This window comes from Drosophila guanche, unplaced genomic scaffold, assembly GCF_900245975.1.
Source record: "Drosophila guanche unplaced genomic scaffold, DGUA_6, whole genome shotgun sequence".
Classification (NCBI taxonomy): domain Eukaryota; kingdom Metazoa; phylum Arthropoda; class Insecta; order Diptera; family Drosophilidae; genus Drosophila; species Drosophila guanche.
Window position 1 is genome coordinate 1,038,973 of NW_022995759.1, and position 19,244 is coordinate 1,058,216.

The 19,244-nt window shown below is 36.2% G+C and overlaps 2 protein-coding genes and 1 long non-coding RNA gene across 12 annotated transcripts; 1 reads left to right on the forward strand and 2 right to left on the reverse strand.

The window, feature by feature from the left end:
- The first annotated feature begins 1,905 nt into the window (after positions 1 to 1,905).
- LOC117590589 lies at positions 1,906 to 3,398 on the forward strand. The gene is made up of 3 exons (XR_004574313.1): positions 1,906 to 2,001; positions 3,151 to 3,204; positions 3,289 to 3,398. It is a non-coding gene; the product is annotated as an uncharacterized LOC117590589 (long non-coding RNA).
- Positions 3,389 to 16,609, reverse strand: LOC117590580 (AF4/FMR2 family member lilli). Of its 9 annotated transcripts, XM_034283333.1 has the most exons (13): positions 16,413 to 16,609; positions 15,209 to 15,262; positions 14,488 to 14,985; positions 13,982 to 14,083; positions 13,780 to 13,872; positions 13,135 to 13,440; positions 11,450 to 11,534; positions 10,947 to 11,135; positions 10,003 to 10,233; positions 5,220 to 5,656; positions 5,041 to 5,161; positions 4,634 to 4,941; positions 3,976 to 4,146 (listed from the first exon to the last, which is right to left on the reverse strand). In XM_034283333.1, the coding sequence occupies exons 2-13, from the start codon at positions 15,230 to 15,232 to the stop codon at positions 4,117 to 4,119; spliced, it is 2,424 nt and encodes an 807-aa protein (XP_034139224.1). In that variant the 5' UTR covers positions 15,233 to 15,262; positions 16,413 to 16,609; the 3' UTR covers positions 3,976 to 4,116. The 9 variants fall into 9 exon arrangements, with proteins under 9 accessions (XP_034139221.1, XP_034139219.1, XP_034139220.1 ...); XM_034283330.1 differs by lacking the exon at positions 4,634 to 4,941 and having other exon boundaries at positions 3,389 to 4,146; positions 10,959 to 11,135; positions 16,413 to 16,599; XM_034283328.1 differs by lacking the exon at positions 4,634 to 4,941 and having other exon boundaries at positions 3,389 to 4,146; positions 16,413 to 16,598.
- Positions 16,610 to 16,901: 292 nt separating this feature from the next.
- Positions 16,902 to 18,369, reverse strand: LOC117590585 (ADP-ribosylation factor-like protein 4A). Of its 2 annotated transcripts, XM_034283341.1 has the most exons (5): positions 18,208 to 18,369; positions 18,024 to 18,143; positions 17,864 to 17,961; positions 17,684 to 17,786; positions 16,902 to 17,508 (listed from the first exon to the last, which is right to left on the reverse strand). In XM_034283341.1, exons 1-5 carry the CDS (start codon positions 18,271 to 18,273, stop codon positions 17,002 to 17,004), a joined length of 894 nt encoding a protein of 297 aa, XP_034139232.1. In that variant the 5' UTR covers positions 18,274 to 18,369; the 3' UTR covers positions 16,902 to 17,001. The 2 variants fall into 2 exon arrangements, with proteins under 2 accessions (XP_034139232.1, XP_034139233.1); XM_034283342.1 differs by lacking the exon at positions 18,024 to 18,143 and having other exon boundaries at positions 18,208 to 18,345.
- Between the last annotated feature and the right edge of the window lie 875 nt (positions 18,370 to 19,244).

Here is a 19,244-nt window from a genome sequence, read left to right on the forward strand (position 1 = left end):
TGACTGCTTTAATTTAACTAATATTCATAAGTATGTACAAAATATATATGCAAAATAAAATTCAATCCTAACTTGCAAAATTATTTATGTAATAAGTTTTTTTTAAACTTAGATACTCCTGCTTGAAAAGTATTATTCAGTACATTTTAGCATATTTTGACGATTTCCCTAGTCATACAGCCTTTAAATACCTTTAAATAGCCTTTAAATGGCCAAATCATCTGTCCAAAAACCTATTATATATTCTTTGTAACTTACAGTTAACTTACATTATCAATTGCGGCCAATTTGAATATTTTACCTGCATTGAACAAATAATGAACCCGAAAGTTTGGGGAACATATTCGTACTCAATAATTCCTATGACACATGGTTAATTTATTTCCTTATTTCGAATAAGTCTTTGAATCTTTCTGTGCCTTCCGAACCTCTGCTCAATTTGTATTCATAGATATCTAATATCTTAGATGAACATAAAACGAAGTCATCTACAATCAACTTTGGAATGGCTGCAACGATTAGCATTTTTTTTCATTTTCTTTATTTGTCTCCGTTTCAAATAAAACAAAATACCTTTTTAGAAACTTGGAAAAGGCGACCGTACCTCGGAAATCGCTAATTAAATATTAAGACATTGGTCTTAGAAGTGTAAATCGGCCCTATAAATGTAAATATGATAATACGCATACAAACAATTTTCAAAACAACGAGCTAAGTTAATGAAACGGCTAAAATAGAAAGATCAACAACGAAATACTTAATTCAAGTGTAGATTTGAAACGAGAAGTGTTTTCGTCCTTTTCCTTGCATTGAACTTCGGGTAAAATCGACGTTTTGGCATTAATCCTAAAAATAAAGCTTTTACAAATTTGTACAAATGCTTATTAGACTTTTGTACCTCCCCCATACGGATTGAAAGCCATTTGCGTCGCATTTTTAATAAAACTGTCGTACACTGTCATCACCATAGTTTGAACACCTATAACTTGGCGTACGGTTAACGTAAACAGAAAAAGTTAATTTTGTATCAAAGATCAACATATCTACTATTTGTTTATGAACAAATTTTTTAATTTTTCCTTTTTTCGCACATAAATTAATCGTACAGGCTTCCGATTCCTTAAGAAAAATTCAAATTTTAAAGGTAACATGCCAAATGCAAATGTTTGTTTGCTACATTGCTTTATGATGACTAAAAGCCCTAAAAACAATCTTCCCCCCAAGGTATTGGTGTCCAATGAATTAATATTGAACCCCTCCACAAGCAGCACCGGTCCCACGATTAAATTTTGGGTTCCGTTTCCTTTTGTTAAAATGTTTTTACACAGGTTTCGTGCAACTCAAGTTAACTAACCATAGTGAAATTTTCAGCAAGTTGCTGTTTTAAATGAGCCAGATTTGATCCAAAAAAGATGCATTTTTGTGTAATATTTTTGGCTTGGTCAAGTTTGACTTCTAATTATGACCAATTGACCAAATCCACGTGTCATTGGATGCCAATTGTCACTCAAAATATAGTTTAATAAACTCTTTTTCATATTCACATTTAATAAGACCATTCGTACAACTCCAGTTAAAAAACAACACAGGTGAAATGTTAAATTAATTTTCCGGAAGATTTTTGGAGAAACCCATGGCCAGATTCATGTCTAAAAAATGAGATTTGTCCATCTAAGACAGATTTTAGATTGGTTGGCCTTGCGAAAATAAATTTAGCTCATGATGAGGAAATGGTGGTCCCTGCTCTATGGCATTTCGGAGGCTGGTTCAAACTAATGGCAATAACGAGGCTTGCCGCATGACCCCTTTCTTATTTTGTTAGTCGATAGAACTCGACCAAATCATTGATATCATTTTGAGGCGAATACGGAGATGCTCTTAATCGATAAGATTTGGATCAATCAATTTTATCGAATGTTAACTAATAACAAATTGATGTCTATATTATTATTCAATGCAAGTGATGATATAATTGGTGGCTTATTTTTCTGGATGCCCCTGGTGAGACATACCATTTCATTTAGTGGCAATTTACTTTCTGTCGATTTCCGACAAACACTGCCTGTCATTCCTAGATCGACTGACGACGATGGAATAAATGTTTGTCTGATGACATTAAATCTGTGGTATTATGTAAAGAACCATAAACAGTCAGCAAACATGAGAGTTTCGTTGTTTAACGAACTGAATTCTTATTCCTGTCGATCTGTTTCATTCTGTTTTTACTCTCCATTTGCATATGCCTCTTTTGTTTTTATACACGGTACTCGAAGAGTAAATAGGGTATATTGTATTTGTATACAAAGTATGTAACACACAGAAGGAAACGTTTCCGACCCCATAAAGTATATATATTCTTGGTCAGCATCAATAGCCGAGTCGATAGAGCCATGTCTGGCTGTCTGTCCGTCTGTCTTGTTGAGCGCCTGAATCACAGAGACCATAAAAGCTAGACCCACAAAATTTTGCATCCAGACTTCTGTATGCTCACACTGTTACAAGCGTACTTCAAAAATGAGCCACGCCCCCTTTCGCCCCGCAAAAGGGCGAAAACCTGCCAAATCTACAATTTTGAAGATACAAGAAAACTAACGAGAAGGGACGTGTAAGACGCTTCTTACGCGTCACAACTTTTATACCCGGCACTCAGTAGCGGTTATTTATCAAATTTTACATTTTTTCTTCATCTGTCATCTACATCAACAACATACATCTACATCTCACACCAACACGCTCCTTCAGCTCGCCGCCCTTCCCTAGGCCCAACTGCAGACTCGCGGCAGAGGCAGGGGGCGGGCAGAGGCAGGGGCCGAGTGAAGCAGAAGCAGATTGTGAATGAGAGAATGTAAAAAGAACAACAAAAGCTGCAGGACAGGGTGGGTTTAGCCACTGGAAATTAATTTCTGCAATATGGTGATCTGATAGATATGCCCATTCCCTACGGAATGGCGTTTTTAGTTTTCTTTTATCTTCAAAATTGTAGATTTGGGAGGTTTTCGCCCTTTTGCGGTGGCGGAAGGGGATAATTTTTGAAATACACTGGTTTCAGTGTGAGCATACAGCAGTCCGGAGCCAAAATTTGGTGGCTCTAGCTCTTATAGTCTCTGAGAAGCGTCTCACGCGTCCCTTCTCGTTGATAATCCTTTTCAGCATCTTTTACTCTGAGTGATGTACGAGTATGTATTTTTGAGCATAGATTTCAAGGTAAGTTGTCTCCAATAATTAATTATTAAACATTAAATAAAAACAAGTTTTAATAAACAATTTATTATTATTATTATTTTATAGACGCAAATAAACAAACGCAAATGATGTATTAAATAAAGCACATAAGTAAGTATCGATGTACATATCTATAAATATATGTACATTGGTCGTAAATCGTGGTGTTGGTATAAGCATTTCATCAGTCGCACAAAATCTAAAAATCCGAATATGGCATATTTCCTGGTACTGGTAAAACGTTTGGTCCTGGATAAATATATTGACTTTCTGGTTCCGTGCCCCAACCGCGGGCGCAATTGTTAAAGGTCTGAGCTTGGCTCGAAGAGGTTAGTCGCGGTACTGTATTTGTAGATGGTTGTCCATACCTCGTAGACATACAGGGTGATCGAAGGGGTTGCGGTGAAGTCGAGACAGTAGAACTAGGAGATCTTGAAGCATTTTCCACGGAAAATCGAGACTCACTGGATCCAAAAACAAACGGTGTGGGCGACACATTCTGTACTAGGGAATTTTGCCGAACATTTAAAAAATTTTGATTTTGATTCGGGTAACTCAAATTTGACTGCTCAAACTTGGACAATTTCTCAAATGATAACGGCGATGGGTTAAAGTTGACCTGCGACGATCCCTGGGCAGAGGTTTGAAGTATTTTCTGGTAGCCGGCAGGAGCAGAAAACTGTTGCTTTAGAGGTATTGTACTAAACCCACGTACCATGGGCTTAGAAACCGGAAAGCCCCAACAAGTTCCCATCGATTTTTCATTTGCATTAGAGGTTGCTGTGGGCAGATGCCGATGTGAATGTTCGTAGGTTGTGTTGATATTTGAAATGTTGTGACCCGAATATGCTGGCTGCTGATCTGTAAAATTCTTTGGTGGTGGTGCATAGCTGGCTAAGGAGATTTCCTTCGGAACGTATAAGCCTGTGGAAAAACGAATTTAAAATTAAAAGGACACGAAGTAAACAAGCTTTTAATTGTAACTACGTTAGAATTCAATGTGAATATTCAGGGACAAAGAAGAATTTAAGACGCTTTAGACAGACTATGCCATACACATGATAACATAGTAACACTTATCTGTTAAATACGGGAATAAAGAAAATATTTCTGTTCTATGGACTGTGGACCGGAGTAAACAAACAACAATTTAATATATAAAACAATTTAAACACGAAATCCGGATTTTCCGGGATCTAGGAATCTTGCCTCCATATTCATTGTCAGCTTCGGGTATTTCATTTGGTAGATATGCAGAACCGTTTTTTTTTCTGCATCTTACAGATTCTTTGTACTCCCCTAATGACTGCTGTTCGAACGAGTATATAAGATCTCGCACATTTACGTTCTCGCTTATTTCGTCATCGGTAATGGGACCGGTTTGTGTTATATCTTCATTATTCAGACTTACGTCATTAGGACGCCCAAGCTTGAGCTGCTTGTTTTGTAATTTGTTAAAACTTAATAAACGAGAGTCGTCTCTTCGCTTCAATATTTCGATTTCAAGTCGTTGCTGTTCCAAAAAATATTTTTGAAATTGTTCGAGTTGATGCAATCGGGTTTGCACATCCGCTGCGAAATCAAGGGGCTGATTTTTCAAATCGTCCTTTTGAACCTTTTCCCTAAATATGTCATGCTCTTCACTGATGTATTGGTTTATGTATTTCTTGTTGTAAGTGGCCTCCCAAGATGACAACGGTTCATTGAATTCAAAATACTCTGGAACAGTTTATTCATAGCAGAAAAATAATCATCTTATCTCACCAAAGTAAGCTCTTGAAATATCAGTAATGTATTTATTCATAAGGATTTTCTTACCTCTTGGTAATTCCACGTTACGACCTCCCCAGCCCTGGGCAACACTTGGTTTGTAAGCCAATTCTCTTTGTGGATTCGAGGGCAAAATGGATGATTGTTGTTTAACATGTTGGTTAAGAGACTGTTTAGCGGAAAAACTAATTAGGTGCAATGTCATTAAAATAAGTAATCCTTATTACCTCTTTGTATGACTCCTGCTGATTACTCAATGGTATGTCATAGGATACTGGATCCACTGCATCTGTCAAGTCGTTTCCACCACTATGAAAATATGTTTTTGGTACGGTCGAAGAGACCGTTTGCATTGGAGGTTTGGATTCCTCCAAAAAAGCAGAGCTTGCTGAACCTGTCTGTAACGCGGCCTCCCAAGGCGATTTAACAACCTGAAGTCCAGGTTTAGAATACTTTTCTATCAATTGATCTTGATGAATATTTAATTGAACGCGATGTTTTCCAGCATCAGAATACGCCGGCAAAATGTTTGGCGAGGTTGCCGGCTTTGGCTGATACTGCTGATAATCTGGAAGACCAGATGGATGACTTTGAGCCCCTGCATTTATTTCATCGACTACCCAGTTATCAGCCTTTCTGCGACGTTTTGCAAACAATTCGGCACCTACATATGCGAATATGGTTGTGCAGGTTGTAGAGCAGGCGGCGGTGGCGGAGACGACGTAACGTTGGCAGAAGCAAAGCATGTAAAGCAATTGTAATTATTAAGTTCATGGCAGAAAAAAATGTTGCAGCTATTAATTTGATTTAAATTTGATTAAATGTGTATTGATACGCTATTTTGTTTGTTTGTTCTTATAACACTACTCGACAAAATCTAACTTTTGTTTCCGTCCTGCAGCTTTTATTTGTTTTTTGCACATTCTCTCATCCACACTCTGCTTCTGCAATGCCTCTGCAGTGTGCGGCTCTAGGGGAGGGCGAGCTAAAAGAGCGTGTTGGCGTGTGAAGTTATGTATGTAGATGTAGATGACACTCGTAGGAAAAATGTAAAATTAAAAAAAACCCACTAAGGTACAGATGTCCTACTGACTACCGGGTATAAAAGTTGTGGCGCGTAAGAAGCGCCTCACACGTCCCTTCTCGTAATATGTACATATGTTACCTTAGCGTGATATATATGAACAGTTTATATACAGTTGTGTTCAATGAAATAGTAGTGCCGAACCCCCACCACTTTCACAACTATTTTTGAGACCCTTCCAGTCTTTCGAATTAATCAATTGATACCTTTTTGAATAGATCTTCTGGTTTTTGTATGATTTTAGTCTAGTACCCACGAAATCTGCTGTTCAATGAAATAGTAGTGCTGGGTGCAAGTATTTAAAAAAAATTAAAAAACAAATCAAATAAATTAAAAAAGCACACCATCGGTAAGCTTTATTTATGTATTGAATATATTGATGAAATAAATGTTTGAATATAGCGGTACTTTTGTTTTTGGAGCGTAGAAGAAATCATTTCTCGGCCCAGTACAGCAAACCTAAGATTTTGATTAAAGACTGAAGTCAGGAGGTATAATGGAATTGAAAACTAAGTTGAATGTGCTCTTACAATTGTAATTTAAACTATTTTAACTAGCAGAAGAATTGACCTTTTATGCGAAAAACGTATCTTTTAGAGGTTGGTTGAAAATGGTCGAAAGAAAGGTCAAGGTCTTCAATATCCTCACAAGTTATGAAAACAATTTAATATCGATCTGTAAGTGTTACGACAGTTCGTAGACGACTTAGTACACATTATTTAATTGCAAGCTGTCCCAGAAAGCTATGCGTTTGCAGGAAATATAGATGTTAGGCTAATATTCGAGAAAAATTAGAGCTTAACACAACTAGACTAGAGCTACTATAGCTAAGCAGGCAAAAATTACCAAAATCAGAAACAAGACAAATCTAAAATGAAACTAACTACGGGAGAGGTAGGCTAGTATAAGAGATTTAAGAAGAGGAAGGGAGTTAGTCGAGGATATAATGTGGTAGAGGGAATTATAATCCGAGCATAAAACCCTAAAGGGTTCGTGTGAGGCATAATTCGATCTACATAGTGGAAGGAACAAAGGAATAAAGTTTCTAGTGGGTCTAATGGGAATCGTAAAGTTTATGCGGCTCAGCAAGTCAGGGCTGTCTACATCCCCCTTGATCAAGTTGTGCATAAAAATTACACCAAGCATTTTTCTACGACTAACTAAGGATGGAAGATTTATTAAAAGAAGTCTACTAAGCGATGGCGGTCTCACAGTTGCATCCCAGTTGAGGCCCCGTAGGGCAAATAATAAACAATTTGTCTGTACTGATTCAATACGGTCCTAATGTATGTTGTACTGAGGGCACCATACACATGAGCCGTATTCTAAAATCGGACGAACAAGCGAGATATAGAGTCTTGCAATATATCCCCAGTAGTTTAAGGAAACTGGTGGAGAAATATTTGGGTTCGTGTGGGTACCGAAATAAATGGTACCATCTTTACACAAGTCTTTTGAAATTGAACCCCAGATCAAATTGTGGATCTAGTAGTTGGTTACATTAAGAGAGTTCTCTTGATGGCGTCTCCCACATTCCTCGGTCCTTCCCCGTGGAGCGATAAAAAGGCATTACATTGCACTTCGAGGCATTAAGTTGTAACATATTTTCACAGCACCATGACTGAAAGCTATTGAGATCAGATTGCAAGCGAGAGTGAAATGAAATGTCCTTATACTGGACACAGAGCTTAACATCATCCGCATACATAAGTACTCGAGAATTTGTGAATACAGAAGGCAGGTCATTAATAAAGAGTGTGAAAAGTAAGGGGCCAAAATGGCTACCCTGTGGTACTCCAGAAGTAACCATAACAGGTAAAGATAAGGAGTTTTTGAAAAGGACCCTTTGAGACCTAGAACACAGGTAGCTAGAAATCCATCTCAACCGATTGGGCCTGGGAAACCCTAGAAGGTCGAGCTTTTGTGCAAGAAGAGAATGGTTTACAGAATCGAATGCCTTACTGAAGTCAGTGTAAAAAACATCCGTCTGCAAGTTACCTTGGAATCCTTTAATGACAAAGGAGGTGAACTCTAAAATACGTCGCCGTATAAATCCGTGCTGAGCTGGAGATATAAGTGATTTGCAGAGATGCTGCAAGTGCGTAGTTAAAAGTTTATCGAGCATTTTAGGAATAGCGGATAACTTAGATATACCTCCATAGTTTTTAGCGTCAGACTTGCTACCTTTCTTATGGAGAGGAATTATAAAGGATTCCTTCCAGATGGGGGGAAAGCTAGAAGAATGGATGGATAGAGTGAATAGTTTAAGCAAAGGTCCCCACAGAGACTCGGCACAGTACCTGAGTACACAGCCGGGAACTCCGTCAGGGCCCGGTGAAAATACCGGCTTAACTAATTGAAGTTCTTTAAAAAGGATCTATCAACGAGATAATGATCCGAAATACTCAAGAAACTAGCCAGAAATTGGGTTTCACCTGAAAAGATCGGCGTTTTTCCTTGTTAAAATCAGTCCCTGGATCTGAATGTCATCAAAATCTGCAAAATTTCTGCAACCAGAGCAAAGTGAGTGTTTGTGAACCAGTGTTTAAAGATAATTGGCTAAAGTCCTACTGAAGCTTGGGCAAGACCTTATTGATTTATTCCAGGCGGGAGCAAGGAAGTAATTAAATCAAAATTGATAAAAAACGAAATATTAAACCTCAAGAAGCATGTAGAGCAGAAATGATGGTTATTAACTTGAGTTTTGGTTTTTTTTTGCGATTTTCAAATGATTCACTACTATTTCATTGAACAGCACTTTTCATGGGTATTTTTGCAAAGTCATGTAAAACAAGAAGACGGAATGCAAATGTTCCAGGATTTCTTCTGGTTTGTAATTTGTACATTTCAGACTTTCTAAAATGGTATCACTTGTTTTATTTGTATGATTGGAAATTACTTAAAAATAGTTTTGAAAGTGGTGAGCTGCAGCACAACTATTTCATTGAACACAGCTGTACATACATTTGTACATATGTGACCTTATATTTTTTTCGAATTTTACACTTTACATCCTGTCGTCTACATCTATATCACTTCTGCCGCCCAACACGCTCTTTTAGCCCACTCCTCTTCCCAAGGTCTGCACACTACAGAGTTGCGAGCTAGATAGCATTAACACAAAAAATAAACTAGGCTGCTGGATGGGGTGGGGGACCGCCACTGGACATGAATTTCGTAATTTTGGCTTTAATAAAGATCCAATCTGATCCCTTTTTGGAGATTTTCTACGGAACCGCTTTTTTTTTCTCTTATCTTCAAAGTTGTGGATAGGAGAGATGATCGACCTAAGTCGTGGCGGAAGGGGGCGGGACGAAATTTGGAATTACACTTGTAACAGTGTGATATCACAGCAGTCTGGATGGAAAATTTGGTTGGTTTTTTTGTATTTTTTGTATTGCCGCTGATATCCAGGAGCACATCAAGACGGACGGACAGATAGACATACATATGTATATTGACTATATAGACTACTTAGCCTATTGATGACGATGATCTTATTGATGATATATACTGTATATGGCACAAGCCATGGTGCTGAGCGTTAAATTCTCATCTGGCTGCCACAACCGAAACGAACAAACGTCCATTGGTTCAAATGCTAGTAATGATAATTACATAACAGCATGTCCAGCAGCCAGATTAGGATTTTCTGACTCAACCGGTAAGACAACTGAAATAAGATTGCCAAGCACCAAAAAAGAGGAAATTTAAGAATTTTCTGCAAAAGACAGATCTTAAATAAAGTTGAAACAGCTAAAAAAACAATTTTGTGTGTAATTGAAATATACACTTTGTATAATGAGGACATTCAGGAAAATTGAACAGCAAACATTTTGAACTAAACTGAAATGTTACTTCATAAATAATGATTCCAAATAATGGTTCCAATAAAACTAAATGATACTAAGGAATTGTCATTTTACCTCGTCCCTGATGAAGTTTTAGTGCGGTTATTAGTTCAGCGCAATTGTCTGGCGATAACAGTCCAGTTTCAACATTAATCGAATCTTTGAGTGAGTTATAGTCGCGGACCTGTCCTCTTGGATTCATTATGAGCTTTAGCGGAATTTTCTCCAGCTTAGTTAGTTCCAGCATGGAATTTGCATCTGCATTTTCTTTATATAACGTATTAGCTTCACTTGTGCATTCTTCCTCTGTATGTGCAAATTATTAAACATTAACATATTTTCAAAGACATACATTTTTACAGTAATACCAACAGTGATAATTATACTTTCAACACCAATGTATGTATGTATGTATAACTAGGAGACGGTATGAGCTAAGTTTAGGAAGACAAGAAATTTGGAGAGTAGGATAAGGAGCTGAAATGATGGTCATTTCATCAAAAGAATCCTGGGAAACGGCACTGGTTGTTTAAAAGTGCGACCAAAAATTGTTTTCTCTTTTGTTTTACTTAATTATTATTAGTATACCAAAGTGATAAATTAAATGTCCTTTAATGAACAGATAGTCGAAATAGTAGAAGTTTTTAACTGCCTTAAATCGTACGTTATAGCTGTTCAAACTAGATTGATACAAACTGGGGTGCAGGAATAATTGTTAGGCTTACTGCATGTACGAAACAAATCTATCAGTATATACTTGTGCAGTTTAATATGTAAAATCTACAATGTGCACATGTTTGTTCTTAAACTAAAGTGCATGATCGCTGTTTTATCGATAGTTAGTCTAAAGATTCCTGAATGGATGAATTCGGCCTGTTTTATGTAAAAAGAGTGGGATACTTTTTGACTATTTTTTGACTGGTGCTGTAAACTCTTTACTATAATCTTTTCACAGGGTAGTAAAACAGGCATATCGGCTAAGTGTAATCACTCTTTGCATGCATCAAAGTGTCTATTACCTTTATCACTACCTTCATGAACCCATTTTACTGAGCGTTTCTTGCGATTGACATACATTGTTTGACCCTTAGACGTTTGGTTACTGATATCACTCAATGAATGGGATATTCTTCGGGCTAGCTCAACCTGGTCTTCCACAGTTGGATGTAGGTTTGGAGAATAAAATGCGGATGATGCATATAGCTTTCCTATTTTAAACAAATTAAAAATCAGTTTAAGTAGCACACAGTTTATTAATTAACGGTCCACTTATGGTAAAGTAACATTTAAAAGGCGATACGTAATTAGTTTTATGTTTTTAGATTAGAAACTGCTCAAGCGATCAATATAAAACGTCTGTGCAAGCTGGATATTTTCATTCACATTAGTCCAATGGCAACCGACCATAGCGAAAACATTTCAAGCACTGATAACTGGTAGCCCTAAGTACATATTGCTTGTAAGTTGTACGAGACTTACGTATCACCTTTTCAGTTTTCTGTTTTATTGTGTGGTTACTTACGATTTTTCGGCAATATTTCAACAGCATCGGTCGCAGGTGTAAATATTTTTCGCAAATCAACTGACTTCGATAAATTGGTTGTTTCCTATTTTAATTACAATATATTGGAAAATTGTTCTAACAAAGTTTATATGATTGTTGATTGCATATATTTATGGATGTTTCTGTGTAGTGAACAATTCCTGAGGGGCGGTGGTGAGCAACGGAAAATATTTTTTTTAAAGCAAATCATTTTTTCCTGTTCTTTAGCTATTAGACCCGGTTGATAAGTACGTACACTTTTTCTTTGCCACAGCTTTTCGCCTAGCTCTAATAAAACTTTTCCTTTATTTTGATCGTATAGATCACTAGGCCGAAACCCGCGTTTTCTCTCTATGCAATTCATTTGGAACACATTAGGTGGTGGCTTTTGCGCATTAAGAAATATTTCGAACGTTAACCTATTGCATTAAGACAATTTTTTTTCGATACTAGCGAGCGGCACAAATAAAATTCTAAAAGATACACTTGTCGTTAAAGAAAGAGTCATACATATGTAAATACATACATACATACATACACACACACAACATATGCACATATATGTAAAACTGTGAGTGTACACACACATGACACGTATGTAAATATGGGCACATACGGTTTTCTCTTAAAGGCTAATTATAGATTCCTTTTCAACTGTTGGAACGTACGCACATTAATTTAAGTTCTATATGATTTTCGGTAAACACATGCATAGAGGTACATACATTGACATACACACATACATATGTACATACGTACATTAGAAAAATGCTCTCGTTTTGAGTGTGCGGCAGGTCCTATACATATGTGTGCATATGTAAATCTACTTATGTATATATGTTTGCACATGTACATATACATATGTCCATATGTGTGCATATGTACATCAACATATGTATGTATACATATTCATTCATATACAGTGAAAATTATTCATGTTTGCCATTCACGTGTTCAACTGCAATTTATTATTTTTAAAGAACATCACCAGTTACAGTAAACAAAGTAAAGTTGTTTTGTACAATTTCCATGAATCTATAAATATGTATGTACAGTTATAAAAACATAATTATGTACATACATACAAATATAATAGACAAGTCCATATCCCTAATAGTAAACGAATTGTAAATCATTGCATGGAATATTATTTGTTTGCAACAGATAGCTGTTACACGAAAATGAAAAACCCTACCAAATCGTAAAATAGGTTTTTCATGATTTTTGATCAAGAAATTCATCTTTTTTTCTAAATTTCCTCCAACAACAGAAGTATCTGGTCATTGCGGACTCATCCATGGAAACGAAATTTCTTTTGAGTTTATTGAAAAAGCCATTACCCCATTCTCATATGACAGACATTGAGGATACATTTTGTGAATTTTAAAATAAATATTTCAATCAGTCTCCACAGTAAAGTTTCATGTTGTGTTTCAAGGCTAAGTAAAATTGCATTCAACGTGTATTGCTTTAATCATAAATCAAGAGGGTATCAGAAGCGTCAGTACTTAAAGCAAGCCACCCTTTCTAATACTAATCCCATACTATGTAACATGTAAATGTAGATATATTTATTTACTTATGTATATTTTCATGTAAATATGTTTGTAATACATATGTCACGTAAATATGTAAAATAAGCAGTTCGCATTTTTTGTACGTACTTTTTTATTATGTCCATCATCACTTTGATTGTAGGCGGTGTGCAAATGGGATTGCGCAGAGGATAGTCCATCCCGCTGGTAAGTTTGTTGCTCAATTTGCTGTTGCTCCCACTGTTTTTGTTTGAATTGATTTTGGGCAGTCAGTTGTTGAGCCAGAATCTGCTGCTGCTGAATTTGGTTTGTCAGTTCGTTCTGTTTCTGAATAAGCTTCAGCTCTTGCTCCTTAAGCTGGGTAATTTTTTCTTGGGTTTTTATATTTATATCTATATCAGATATAATGTCCTGAATTTGGTTGTTAAAGGTTTTCTGCATACAATAAAAATAGCTAGTTAGCCTACAAACGGAGAAATGGTTTAAACGTCGCACCCTTTTGGTCCCAACACTCTAAACTTTAGAGTCTATTTCAGAGATTGTCCTGATGTATACTCAGCCATTTTTTTAAAAAGCTATTACATCTTAAACTGATTTTTATGTTTAAATCATTTGCGAAGCAGCCTTGAAACTACTTATACCCACAATCTGCTTGCAACATTAACTATTCTCATATTTAATTATATTTATATTGTAAAAACAACTTGTATTATTATACAAAAACGCTTTTTATTATTGGAAATAACCACGAACTAATATCACCCAATCGCTTACCTGATCATTTGATATTCTCTCATCAGAAAATTCGTTAGGTTTTTGAGCCGTTATATCAGATGAACCATTCGATTTTTCCTTCAAATCTGTACCCTAGCGTTCAAATTAAAGAGTAAATAAATATATGTTATAAGTATGTAGCAATTATACCTATCAGTTAAGAAAGTCATTTTTAGAAACCTAAGTTATACTAGTGCATTACCTTTTTATTTGTAGACTCTTTAACCAAAGCAGTTTGACTTTCGATTGCTTCAGACGGTGCTTCAGATTTCACTGCCAAGTCGATAGTATTTAGGACGATATCCTGTTAAAAACGGGTTTGAAAAGATTAAGCACAATAATCGAACAGATAGTTGGTCATTGGCAATTACTATTATCAAAGTTGTTTTTAATATTGTGTTTTATTACTTTCCACGGAAACTTGATGTTAAATCTTATCTACATTATTTTTAGCAGTCTACTTCAAATGGTTTAGTTTTTATAACAAATAATTTGTTTTGTTAATGAAATCTTATGCAAAAATCTTATGAAAAAATCGAAGTCTGTTCCTCTCTGCTCCTCTCAGCGTTAAAAAGCTCTAGATAAGGAAATATCAATCCACTCATGGTATGCATTTTTATTTTATGGATATATCTGATAACTTTGCTGCAAACGAAAAGCTAGGAAGCGCTTAATCAGGTAGTTTGAATGTAAGTCGTAATAAAATACTTCTTCTGTCACAGATTCTGTTCGATCTTCTGACTCCGTTTCATCCTCAAATTTAGTTTCTTCCTCTTGCTCTACTTGTAATTTGGCATTTATTTGATGTTCTGTTTCCATTTCCGATTCGCTGGCATTATTGGATGTTTTGTCTATAGGAACATCTTGATAATTTGCTCCGCTGATAGAATCAATTTCAGTGGTAGTTAAATTTTCAAACTCTGTTTCCACCACTGCAATAGCCGGGTTTTCCGTGGCCGCTGTTTCCAGACTCGGAGTTTCCGTATCCGCTACCACAATCGAATCTATTTTAGCAATATTAGTGGTGGGTATTTCATCCGATTCCTTAGTGTCTTCATCAGATTCTTTCTCCACAACGACCAAACTTGAATCGACATTGCTTTCACCAATTGAATGATTAACATTTTGTCCGGGTTCTACAGACGCTTCGAGTTGTTCGGCGTTTTCTTCGGGAGCCATATCCGTCACTACAACTTCCGTCTGCGGCTGTTGTCGTAAAAAAATGAAAAAATACTGCAAATTTCTAGAAATGTCAAAAGATCTGAAGGCTCTGCAGATCCAAGTACTGGTAGCAGTTCTTAAAATGTTTATGAATGCATGGGCATGTAACAAATATGTTTATGCTATGCATTATAGATACAAACGATCCAAAGTGTTTGAAACTCCATTCTATGTACAGAAATAAAAAAGCTAAACAAATATTACGTACCACATCTTCAGAATTTGCATCCATTTCTTGTTTTTAATTCGGTACTTAAGGTATCTAAAAGTAATAGAAACTATAATTAGAAAAAACGGGAGTCGCAAACCACCTTTTGCTGACTGAGGATTGTCATAATAAACGAGAAGGGACGTTTGAGACGCTTCTTACGCGTCACAACCTTTATAACCGGCACTCAGTACTCTCCTTAGTGGTGTTTTGTCAAATTTAAAAGTTTTTCTTTATCTGACATCTACATCGACAACACTTCCCACACCAACGCGCTCCTTTAGCTCGCCCCCTTCCCTAGACCCACACACTGCAGACTGACCACTGACTACACGAAGCAGAGTGTGAATGAGAGAATGTGAAAAAACAACAACAAAAGCGGCTGGACAGGGTGGGTTTGGCCACAGAAAATTAATTTCTTCATTGTGGCCATAATAATTATCCAATCGGATCACAATTTGGTGATCTGATAGATATGGTCATTCCCTACAGAATGTTTTTTAGTTTTCTTTTATCTTCAAAAGGGTAGGTTAGGAGGTTTTCGCCATTTGCGGGGGAGGGGCTCATTTTTGAAATACACTTGTAACAGTGTGAGCATACAGAAGTCTGGATGCAAAATTTGGTGGCTCTAGCTTTTATGGTCTCTAAGATCCAGGCGCTCAGCAAGACGGATGGACAGACGTACAGACGGACTGACAGACAGACACGCCTCAATCGACTCGGCTATTGATGCTGATCAAAAATATATATACTTTATGGGGTCGGAAAAGTTTCCTTCTGTGTGTTACATACATTCACTTTGTGCACAAATAAAATATACCCTATTTACTCTTCGAGTACCGGGTATAAAAACGCCGATCCACATGCAACAGGTGCTAAAATGTATTTATACTTTTATCTCGAGCTCATAATATGAATAAACGCATTAACATATGTATATGCGAGTATCTGAATACCACGTGAGCTCTTCCGATCAGAGTAAAACAAAACTAATTTGATGTTCACTTGTTAACTTGTACGTTACACAATTGAAAATTATTCACATCGTATTATCATACACACATTTATGTATGTAAATACATACATATGTACTAATGCATGTACATTTATTAATACAAATGTATATACACATAATTCCATTTAAAATTGATAAATTTAAGTGTTCCAAAATTTTTTAATATTTAATTGTATTTATATTAAATACCAGATGTTACTGAGGAGCAATTAATTTTATGTTTGTACAAGGCAGTACAATCTCACTATTATAAGATGATAATAAAATAAATGCCGTCCTGACTAAAATAGTGACCTCGAATGAGCGAGAGTATACATACGCTGTTCGATTTCAAGAATATGAGTGCACATCAAAGATAGCTTCCACACTGTCCACATTTTGTCTATTTGATATATATTCACGTTCTCACGAAGAACTTTTCACAAAATTTAAATTTAAAACTCACCGATACATACATAACAATACATACATTCCCATAGTTCAACTAGAGAATTTCTTGCGGCAAAGTGAGCAGTCTGTGCACAGTGGGGCTGATATATAAAAAAAACTTTGCAATTTACTCGTACTAGACCATAAACGATATCGAAACAAACAAGTCGAATGCGTCTAAAAATTGTTCAATGCGCTGACGCTAGCTAAAGTTGTTTACTTTACCGTTTTAATAGATACATAATATAATTACAAATTTTTGTGTATTTTCATTTATTTAATTGTGCTAAATAGAGTTTACGTTCTAAATACTTTTCCAAGGGTACCCAGAGGTCGGCTGTTTTAAATACTACCGTCGCTTTTTATGGGACTTATTTATTTTTCGACGTTTTAAAATCATTTCATATAATGCATCCAAGCCTTCTTGGAGGCCTTCGCCAGTTATAGCACACGTCGGTTGTATATACCAGCCTTTCATGTGTGAAGCATTTTGTTTTGTTTCGTGCTGCATTTTCATATCTTTTTCCGCCGAATTCGTGTGAGAAGGCATATATGAAAATGAGGACATCGTGCCACTACTCATTGACGAATTGCTTTCGCAAGTTTGTTCAAGAATAGGCGTTTTTGGAGAGTAAAGCTGGCTTGGTAGATGCGTATCTACTGCTTTCTCTGCGTTTCTTTGGTTTGAAGAGCTATAACCAATTAAGTTACTCGTTGAAGAAGAGCTTGCCCTTATCGTTGGCATGTTCGGCACTGGATTGTGAAGCTCGTTGAGTCCTAGAAGCTTTTCCAGTTCTTTTGCGCAGCATGCGTTTGGAAGATCTTGTTTATTTGCTAGAATCAGTACAGGAACACCCTGTTTAACATAAAAAGAAAATATCACAATTTAATAGCAATGGTATGAAAAATAACGAATTAATAAATTAATTTTTAAAATAAGTTGAACAAGCCTTGCTTTGACTAAGGAAACCTTGACCTTCGTTGTTTTATTAAATCTTATTGTCTACACAATAAATAATCGAAACATTTACCTGATTATCTGGACATTTTGCTGTACGCATTAATTCCATTTTTGCCTCTTCCATGCGTTCTGTGTCGACGGAATCAATAACAAACAAAATACCATCTGTGCATCTGAAAACAATCGAAATCGAAATAAAACCGCCTTTAATTTATACATACATATGTACGTATTAACCACTTAATCATACCGTGTGTAGCTTCTCCACAACGGCCTCAGCTTTTCTTGTCCTCCAACATCCCAAACTAGAAAGTGAATTCCCTTTGCTCTGCCAATCGTACCTTGTACCTAAAGATTTGAAAAGGGATTTAGTTAAAAGACTGGCTCTATTTTTATAAATCATTAATAACCTTTTCACAATTAAATCCTATAGTGGGCACTGTATTTAAGTACTGATCAAATTTAAGTCTGTATAGTGCTGTTGTTTTTCCAGCAGAGTCTAAGCCTAACATGACAACATGCAACGTTCCCTGAAATGTAAATAATCTTGCCGTTTTAAATAATTACAGTAATAAGTAGTTACAGAAAAACTACCTGGGACGGCAATGCATCTAACAAGCTTCCATTCTTTACCAATGGCTTAACCATTGTAGCGCCCATCTTATAAACACATACTTTTCTTTACATTACTTTTGGCTAATTTTTTTTTATTTCAGTTCGATAACTTAAGGCGATAAATGTTTTCTATTGATTTATTAAACGTTACAGGTACTTCTTCAACTGCTTTTGGTTCTTTATACCTTCCTACATTCATCGCCAATGGAATATAGCCACCAAACATACAGTATAATAACACAGTATAATAAAAATATTAAATATGTTTTATTGTATGTATAAAATTACTATATTACGAAAATCTTTTAATGGACATATTCGTCCCGAAGCTAGAACCGATCAAAATTGTTTATAATCATCGGTTATTTTGTGTATGAAGCAGTGGTCGGCACGCACACGCCGTTTTTGCGATTGTGCGTGAAGGCGCAAATATAAAAAGTGTACGTGTCTGCAGCGCAGAGGCACTGCCGTTTAATACGCACAGTAGATAGGCCGTGCCGAGCCCTGGTAAAAAATCTTTAATTTTGTTTAATACAATGGCTTTATGGCATATTTCAGTTCTTTTCGTCAATCTTAAAAAATGTTACTTATGCACTTTAAGCTAATTTTAAAGGCATTTTTATAATTAACTATTTCACATGCAAAAAATATGTTATATACCAGAGCTATCTTTTCAAGAAAAGAGATCGTAAAAAGCATCAAGTGATGACTCATTCTACCCGGTACTCGAAGAGTAAATAGGGTATATTTTATTTTTGCACAAAGTGAATGTATGTAACACACAGAAGGAAACACAATAGCCGAGTCGATTGAGGCGTGTCTGTCTGTCCGTTAGTCTGTACGTCTTTCCATCCGTCTTGCTGAGCGCCTGGATCTCAGAGACCATAAAAGCTAGAGCCACCAAATTTTGCATCCAGACTTCTGTATGCTCACAAGTGAATTTCAACGAGAAGGGACGTGTGAGACGCTTTTTACGCGTCAGAAGTTTTATACCCGGCACTCAGTACTACATCTGC

Excerpts from the sequence above, each read along its gene's own strand:
- LOC117590580 (XM_034283328.1), bottom strand. The coding sequence starts at position 15,232 with ATGGATGCAAATTCTGAAGATGTG. Across the intron at positions 11,136-11,449 it reads TGAAATATTGCCGAAAAATC|GAAAGCTATATGCATCATCC; the intron begins GTAAGTAACCAC and ends TGTTTAAAATAG. Across the intron at positions 5,162-5,219 it reads AGCAGGAGTCATACAAAGAG|TCTCTTAACCAACATGTTAA; the intron begins GTAATAAGGATT and ends TCCGCTAAACAG.
- LOC117590585 (XM_034283341.1), bottom strand. The coding sequence starts at position 18,273 with ATGGGCGCTACAATGGTTAAGCCATTGGTAAAGAATGGAAGCTTGTTA. Across the intron at positions 17,962-18,023 it reads TAGGATTTAATTGTGAAAAG|GTACAAGGTACGATTGGCAG; the intron begins GTTATTAATGAT and ends TCAAATCTTTAG. Across the intron at positions 17,509-17,683 it reads CAAAATGTCCAGATAATCAG|GGTGTTCCTGTACTGATTCT; the intron begins GTAAATGTTTCG and ends TATGTTAAACAG.